The sequence below is a fragment of the Cariama cristata genome, unplaced genomic scaffold, assembly GCF_000690535.1.
Source record: "Cariama cristata isolate BGI_N322 unplaced genomic scaffold, ASM69053v1 scaffold33242, whole genome shotgun sequence".
NCBI lineage: Eukaryota > Metazoa > Chordata > Aves > Cariamiformes > Cariamidae > Cariama > Cariama cristata.
In genome coordinates this window covers 21847-30813 of record NW_009604943.1, presented here as the reverse complement: position 1 = coordinate 30813, position 8967 = coordinate 21847, and the positions used below count along the sequence as shown (strand labels likewise).

The window sequence follows — 8967 nt, the reverse complement described above, 5'->3', positions numbered from 1 at the left end:
TTTTAAGTCACATCCTTCTTTCTCTGTGCACCCACACTGCTTCAGTACGTACTCTTGTTTATTGAACAAAAACGTTGGCAGTTCATTCCAGCAATCATTTCAAGGCAATTTTTACACTGCCGTGGATTCGTCCTCAGGTAAAATCGCTCTGCCCTTGATCCAACACTGACCCACGTGCACACATTGATTTTCATGTACATGTGCGGCCTTACTGGTTTCAGTGGGACTGCCTGCACGCTCGAAGTTCAATGCAGATGGAGTCCTCCGTGTGATTTTGTCAGCAACAACAGCGGAGTACAAAGCTGCCGCTGCATCGACCAGCAGCAGGCTGATACTCGGGTAATTTGAAGGATTGGGTCAAAGCCTTCAAGAAAGGATGGAGAGCGTGTGTCCTTCCTTTAAGCAAGGACCCGGTTTTGCTGTTGCTGAAATAACAAAGTGGTAAAGTCTCCAGGGAAGTGCAAAACAGGGACTGAATTCATTAGGAAGCGTGCGCCTGCGATTCTCCCCAGTGCTGTGAACTCACGAGAGAGAGGTGGAGGTCACAGCAGCACTTACAAACAGACCCCAATACTGAAATTCAGGGATGCCAAATATTTGCCCAGTGCTAAAAATCAGCACAAGGACAGGAAGATATTTACTTTTTTTCTCTCAGCAGCCAAAGATAACCTTTTCTTTTGAACAGCCAGCCAGACCCATACCAGCTCGTACGAGCCCAGCTTCCCCCTTTCAAGGCTGCCATAGCACACCCGATGCTGACAAAACTCCACCATTTCCAGACCAAGAAGCTACTCGCTTTGTAGTAAAAAGATCTACAAAAATTCATTTAAACCCTGAAAGACTGGGAAAACATTTTAAAAGCCCCCAAATGAAACTCAGAAACTGAAGAGCCACGGACCTCCTGAAACGCTCCTCATCAGGCCGTGTGAAACTGCTGTTCCGTGTTTAACATCAGGGCAGTTTCCTAAATCACAGGTATTTCTTATGCTTTGAATTACACAAAAATGTCTGCTGCTTCTAGAGCTGGGGCTTTTCCCGGGCTTTTATGCAAAAATCCCTATTTAAATGAGTTTCTGTATTCTAAACAATAGAAATTTAACAGCATGATCTGAACAAAAAGTATCTATTAAACTCTGGTTCCTGAAAGCGAGTTCCAGGGAATTCACTCGAATTACTGTTTGCATGAGAGTTACTCATTACCAGCACAATGGGGCTTCCAAGGGTCCCTTACCCTAAAACCAGTCAGAAGAGCACACCGGGGGAGGAATTAAGACTAACTTTTCACAGCATGTTTCAGCACCTTAATAAATAAAAAGACAACAAGGTTCACGTGAACAGCAAAACCCAAGGCGTATCAGCCAGGAGATAGGCAGAATTTAATGCGTCGTCTGAAATTCTTCTGCAGAGGACGCAAAGCCTCACACCTTCAGCTCCAGAGCTACCTGCCTGCCCGTTTTTCCCTTTGGGGGAGCTGCCCGAAGCGGGCAGTGAGGGCTTGCAGCTCCTCCGATGCCTGGCGGGGGGTCAGGAGGAAGAGGAGGAGAAGCCTTCCCCATGCAGGATGCCCCTGCCTCCCCCCTAGACCCACCATCAGGCAGCTGCAGAGCCAGGGACAAGCTGGGGACAATCACCAGGGACTCAGACACCCACAGCCTAGGAGAAATAATAATGACCCTAAATGAATTCCAGCTCCCAGAGATGAAAGCGGTGCAAGTCAGCACACGCAGGGGAGCAGGGCAATGCAGGAGATGCTTTAGCTTCAAACCCACGAACGCACACGCTCCATTTCAATAGCTTCACGTTGTCGTGTCTAGCTCTTTGTAAATAACAGGAAAGCAGAGCGTTGCCACTTAATAATTTACAGGGGACCTCAAAACTGAAAGTAGGGCAGCCTTCATTCCGCCAGCACTGAGGGATACGGGCTGCCTGACAGGGGTAACGAGATGCTGTGTGGGAGCAGAGGCCAAACTTTCCGGTGATGCAAAGGGGCTCCTGCAAGACAGCTGGCCACAAACGGGCTGCTCCAGGCTTTCCATGAAGGAAAATTGTCCTTCTCCCCCTCCCCTTTTTTCCTGCTTATTTTGGGGTTGTGGGGCAGGCTGCAAGAGTGAGATTGTAGTTTAAACCACAGCTTAAAAAGAAAATATCAGTCCCACTAGTGTTTTCAGATCTTTCCAAAACAAAGGCCAGAAAACACGCATGAGCAGTTGCTCTAAAAATCAAGAGCTAGCCCAAGCACGAGCCACACAGTAGCTGGTCTCTAAAAGACAGAGCAACAGATGACCAAGGCTGCTGTTTCCAGCTCGCTTCCAGACGTCACTTTGATATCTCGCTGCCTTCGCAGCCAAAGGAAGCTCAGGGAGAGGAACCACCTGCCCAGGACAATCTGAAATAACACCAGGGACATCAGCTGGTGTTATTTCCCACCTCAGCCCCTTCAGACAGTCCTAAGGACACGGTCACACCTTGAACCCTCCCGTCCCCAGGCCTGGCTGTGCTGCAGGACACAAGTGGCTGCGATGCATCAGGGTGAGAGCCCTGTGTGTTTTGTTGCCGCCGATCCATACTGCCTGGGTACAGCACCCCTTACTTTTTGTGTCAGCTCCCATCCCTTCGCTATCCAGCATTTGGAGGCTAAATTTAAGGCTCTAGGGAGCTCACATATTCGGGGTCAATTTTACCTCCTCTTAAAGTCATAGGTAAAACTCTCCAAAGATACATATGCCCCAGAGCCATGTACACTGCAGGGGGAAAGTCCCTTCCCTTGAGCTTTGGGTCACTCACTGAGGGGCTGCGTGTTCCTGGGAGAAACGGTGCTGCAGAGCCAAGCTACACCAAAGCCGGAGCTCGGGATGGTTTCCAGCGCAGGACCGACCTCCAGCTGCGTGCTGCCATCCCCACCCCAAACAGCAACAGCCGCAGCCAGAGGTGCTTACGGCTGGATGGGGCAGAAGGCTGGATGGATGGTCTGTCGACCCGATGAAACTCCATGCCAAAACCACCGAGCTCCCGAGGTTTGGGTGGTTTCAGACGTTCACCTTTCAGCCGAGGCAAGCGGACACAGACGTGTAGGAGGGTGCTAACAGGTCACTGGTGTCCATTTGTTTTACAGCAGATGCTCGTGTCTCTGTTTAATACTTAGCGCAGCAACTCGCACCACTCAAAACGGAGGCCTGTGGTATTTATTAGCACGGGCAGAGACAGGCGGCTTGCTGCTACCCGGCACGCGTGCTGCTCCAGATGGGTACGCGAGGCAGTCTGACTACACGGTGTGAAGTTCAAGCACCTATCTGGCTACATCCATGCTACTGGAAAAGAGGTTGGGTTGAACCATAGCGGGTTCTCGGCACGGGCTCATTTTGGGAGTCCCAGTGCCACTGCTCAGCTAATCGATTGTAGTTTCCTTACTAAAAAGATCTTCAAGGATGTCATCCCATCCTCTACCAATCAGAACCAAACTGACAGCTTTAGCATAGATACATGAGGATTTAACTAGTCTTCCACACCATATGTTGGCAAGGGTAGCTAAGATCCCCAACTGCATCTGAGGCTTTAAATTAAGAGCTTTTCCTTAAACAAAAACTTTGTACCTGTACATGAGGGGCCGCACAGCTTTGGTACCTACAGATCAGGCACACCTATCGTATATGTAACACATAGTGGGGGAGCAGATTTCTTTGACTATAAAGCAGGGCGGGTCAAAAAGACAAACAATTTGCCTTTCTGCTTTCTCAGCAGAAGAGAAAGTAAGGGCCAAACTCTCTAACCCCTTGCTCAGATAAGCTGTTATTGTTCATGGGAGCAAATCTGTTTATACCGACATATTCCTCTGAGTAGAGGTTGTGGAGCTGGGCTCTAAATCCCTGTGTAACAAAGCCTTCATAACAATCTCGAGTTTGTTCCCAGAGCTCTAAATAAGCACCATTATGAAATGGCTTTGTGCTGGGTAAACACCATGGAAAGGAGTGGCCAGGCTGGGGGCTGAGCTGTGGGACAAACTGGAAAGCTGAGGCAAGTGTCTGTGTACGGAGAGCTTTTTTCCCAAAGTGAGCTCTGCAAACAAGAATGAGGATGGATTTCCCCATGTCCACACTTTCAGCATCCCGACCTTTCCTTTCCAAATGTGATCCGCTATTCAGGCTCTGACACAGCAGACTGGCCATTGCGTGTCCTGCTCATACGCAAGCCCCAGCCCCAAGTCATTGCAGTAGCTTAGTCTAGCTTGTTCCAGTTTTTTGTTCTGTTTGAAATGGGATGTCAGCGTCCAGCTGCCAGCCAGCATGCCTAGTTTGTGCTTGGAGAGTCGGTGCTTTTACAGCCAGACTTGATACCAGTGTTCGGGGAATCAACTGAAAGGTCTGAGTGTGACATTTTGCACAGATGCCTTTCTTTTCTTTTCCTAAAGAATTAATAAAAAGAGAGAGAGTGTCTAAGAACTGGTCTTAATAGGTCGATGTCCTTCAGAGAATCTGATGAAATGTGCTTGTCAGGAAACACTAAGTAGACTGACGGGATGTCCCCGGCAGGCAGGCAAGTCAGCCTCTGGCTTTTTCATTGTGCATGGCACGATCCGAGTTTGTAGGCACGACAGTGAATTGTGCTTTCACTGAAGAATCTTCCAAAATGAGCCAAGAGGAATCTCCAGACAGCAGAAAAAGGCACGTAAAAGTAAACAGATCAGTTCAGATAACATGCCACATTCTCGGTCAAGTAGACATGGCTTGATACAGCTGGAACTCACAAGCATACAAACTCTGGGAATCCAGCAAAAATCTCTCATATCCTTTTACAGGAACATTGCCGACTGGTAAAAAACATGCACAGGAAATCAACTGAGGTGGGGAGAGGGAGATCATGTAACAAGTCTTCTGTCCTGGCCTTCCGATGCCAGCCACGCTGGCTAGTAGTGGTGCTGGTACGCAGCTGCTGGGGTTGTGCCGTTCTCTATGTGTTTCAGATGGCAGGAGTGACAAAGCAAATGTTCATCTAGCGGGTAGCAGCGATGCCCGTCTTCGTCATTCAGTTCCATCCCACAGTCCTGCAAAGAGAGGCCGTGCAAATTATTAGAGCATGTGTTCATCTTCCATTGTCAACTGGGGGCTGACTTCCAGGAAGGTGATTTTGTGACAAGGACAGAAGACACCCAGCCAACAGGTCCTTCCTAGAAGGAAAGCATCTGACATAGGCATTTTGAGGGGCAGCCTTGCACAAATTTGTCCTAAGCAGTTTTATTGAATAAGCTTTATCTTGTGGAGAGGCAGAACCCTATGTATTTTAAACGTGCTGGTGTCTCCTTACGCTCTCAGGCAGGATTCACCTCTTCACATTACATTAATTGCAGCTGTACCGATGTGAAACCAGCCTGCTGAGTCAGGGCCTCTTTCCACTGCATGATGAGCACAGCGAGAGAAGACATCTATTTACTTTAATTCGCAGCGCAGAAGTATGAATGCTCTCTGGGAAGCCCTGCACAGAGACCACTTGGTATTTAAAAGCTGGCAGCTCTTGGGATTTTTTTGTGCAGCCATATCCTTTCTTCAGCCCCGATGGCACGTTCATTTCCCGTGAGAGTGAAGGTAACTTACACCACACAGGATCAGTCATCACCTTAGCATTTTTGAACAATCTGACCTGGAAATCAGACATACTAATGCGATCTGGAGCTCAAGGCTTCTGAAAGGCAGCAATAGAACCTAAGTCACCATGTTTCCTTCATTAACAAATAAACTGCCAAGTTTTAAAGTGATAATTAACTCTTTGCCCATAACTTCATGGATAGCAAATGAAATCGCAGCTGAGACACACCGCTGCAAAAACTTTTGTCCTTAAACTGGAAATTTTTCAGCCACTGATAGAAAGGGTCGCTCAATGCAAGGTTTGAATTGCTCATCTACTGCCATTGGAAGGGAGGAGATTTATTTCCATCTTCACAATAATAGCAGTTATCACTATTAAGTGCCCACTCCCTGAGAAAGCTGCTGACCCACCTCGCAGTGATAACATTCCACGTGGTAATCCTTGTCCATGGACACAACCCGAATGGTCTCATCAGACCCCTGTAAGCGTTCAGCAAAAAAGACATTACAAAGGATTACAGCCGGATCAGACACATGCACTCTGTAGATTGCTTCCTGCAACAACGTGAATGCTGAGGAAATGCATTTGGGCTGCTGCCTGGACACCACAAATAAATCCTGCCACCTGCAGTTATTTTTACAGTGAAGCTTCATCATCGACTGACGGCAGGTATTCTCTAAAACGTAACACCAGAAATGTAAAATTCTCTCTGTTTAACAAGTCACATCTATCTCAAATCATGCATTAATGATTTGGTAATTTCCATATATCACATTTCTCAGCATTTCAAGTAAGTTTTGCCCAAGATTCACCTCCTCCAAGTAATAAAACAAGTTAGTCTCAGAGGAGTCACACGTAGGTTATTCATGAGTGCCACCAGCATTTATTGACATGAAGGAAAGGTACCCCAAACATAAAACTAGCAGCAGTATAATCCTGCAGGAGATGGAAAAAGCAGCCTGGCCCAGCATGAATAAGCTTCATTATCGAGCAAAAGAAGGGTCACATCTCAAGAACAGCGTATGAGCTCAGGTCAAAAGGTTGCTCTCTGGAGGAAGCGATCATCTCTCCCCATCCGCGAGGACATTCATCTTGACACAGGGTCAAGTGTGAAAGAGGGCAAGACCCGAGACATGAAGCTCCCTCCCCCGAGGGGATACGGAATAAAAGGCGCTCACCTCGGAGGGCAGAATGGGAAGTCCACATGCTGCACATTTTGGAGCTAAAACTCTGGAAAAGCAACGAGAAATTGAAAGCGAGTTATAGATCGACATAAAAAGAGAGGCCTGTACTCGATGATAAGATGCAAAGCTGCAGCTGTAAATAACTTATCCACGGGACAGCTTTGCATCCTGAGATCATAAATTCATTTTAGCACTGATTGTAAGTAAAGCTTGGCACACGCTGATCACTCAGGCAAAAAGAAGCCTCACATTTTACACTTAGCGCCAGGAAAAAACCAAAACGCCCTGTAAAATTCTTGGCTGCTGCTGAGAGATTTGGAAGACAGAATGAGGAGAAGCTGAGCAGGACCATCCCCAGAAAAACACATCAAAAGGAGCGGCAGCCTCGGGGCAGCAAACCTCAGAGAAAATACCGTGGGACATTACAGTTCCTTAAGGCCTCATAACACAACGTAACATGATAAATAATTAAATTTAATTACATTGCAAGGAAATATGCATCATTTCAGAACGACGGTGACACACGGAGGCAAGTCTAATCTTGGCACAACACAGAACAGTTCCAGGGGCTGCCCGAGCAACACTTAATACCCTGACTGCTCAGAAAACAGAGCCAGGAGCAAAGCAAGCCAGGACACTCACAACGTACGCAGCTCTAATATCACACCTACCAGCTCAGCGCACAGCCATTTTATATCACTGCCCAACGGACAAGTGATTTTGTAAGTGGATTTATCAGTTGTTTAATTTAGAGCTGGATGAAAGATTTGCTTTGCAGGCTCAGCGGTGATTCTTTAAAAGTCAAACTCAGCTCTTCAACTACTCAGACAGAAACACGTCGATTTCCAAAGGCATTCACAGTCTTACTTTAGAGTGGACTAATTTCTTACATCACTGAACACTTCATGAGCGTTATTTCTCACTATCTCTGCTTTGCAGAAGGGGCGGCTGAAGCCCAGGGGTTAAGCGACTTCCTCAGAGTTACACAGGAGTCAACGGCAGGACAAGAGGAGAGACATCAGGAATTTCTAGGGAATTTCTAGCCCCATCCTCAAACTTGTAGCTTCTAACCCTGTCCCTATTTTAATAATCCGCCCTTCCTAACTAGCTGCAAAGCTAAATTAGGGGCTTGTTGACTGGAGCATCTCTGCTGTTTATTTTGTCCTTACTTGTGGTAATCTCTGACACAGTAGATTTTGTTTTCAGAGTCTACGGTGAATGGCACACCGTCCAGACACTCGTTGCAGACCACGCATCGGAAGCAGCCTGGATGATATGATTTCCCTAGAGCCTGCAGGATCTGCAACAAACCAAGAGACAGGAAAACTGCCTGTGAACAGCCAACAAAGGTGAGAATAATAAACACACAGCTTTACATCAGACAATGCTGCATATTCATCAGCGGGGCTACGTCTTTTTTCAGGCAGCTCATCTGAAAAATGAGGTAACAGGGATGGAAAGGGCAGCTGGAATCAATATATATCACCTGGTTCCAGAAAAATGAATTATTAGCATGGGTAAGAAAACAATTCAGAGTCTCAGTCAAGGTATTTAGCATTACAAAGGGTAGAAGTAACAGAATTCAAAGGAAAGAAAATAATTTCTGAAGTCAACAGGTAGAGAATACTTAGCAGGATCACAAGGCAAGACGTACCAGACCAACAGAAGGAAATGCATCTTTATATTCTCCATGAGAGGCTGAAACAAATACTATTGCTAGATTTTCATCATTCCTTAGGTATCCAAGAGTTTTGTATTTGCTAGCCTGGCTTCCTAATTAACACAGACTATGGAAACTGTGTTGAACTCGACAGCTGCAATTCACCTGCTGGCTTTGGGGCAGCAATTACTACCTGGAATGCCATGGTCCATCAGCCGAGCGATCAGACTTCTGAGTATAAAATAGCTCTTCCAATTTTAATGCTTTCCAGTGTAAGCAGGCAAGCAAAGATAATTAATGGTAAGCATTAGAAAATCTTGGTTTCTGTGAAATGGCCACCTAGAAATTCCCAATTTCTTTGCCTCAGCTGTAGTTTTACACCACCAGCTACACAATCATGAATTTGTCTCCCTCTGAATCACCCACAACCGAACGCTGCCCAGTGCTGGCTAAAGGCCAGCTGACCCCCTGAGCCGTGACCCACTCCGTGCACATCTTGAATAGACGGTACCTGTTGTAGGCTAACGACAGCTGCCTGCTTCAGCA

General features: G+C 46.8%; 1 protein-coding gene across 1 annotated transcript in view; it reads right to left on the bottom strand.

Annotated features, from left to right (window-relative positions):
• Positions 1–4390: 4390 nt before the first annotated feature.
• Positions 4391–8967, bottom strand: part of LOC104158198 (LIM domain-containing protein 1-like) — a 17013-nt gene continuing 12436 nt past the window's right edge. The window contains exons 4-7 of the mRNA XM_009695782.1: positions 7931–8061; positions 6756–6807; positions 5988–6056; positions 4391–5038 (exon numbers count right to left, since the gene is read on the bottom strand). Coding sequence (XP_009694084.1) covers positions 4901–5038; positions 5988–6056; positions 6756–6807; positions 7931–8061 — 390 coding nt within the window. The 3' untranslated portion in view covers positions 4391–4900. The remainder of the gene's footprint in view (positions 5039–5987; positions 6057–6755; positions 6808–7930; positions 8062–8967) is intronic.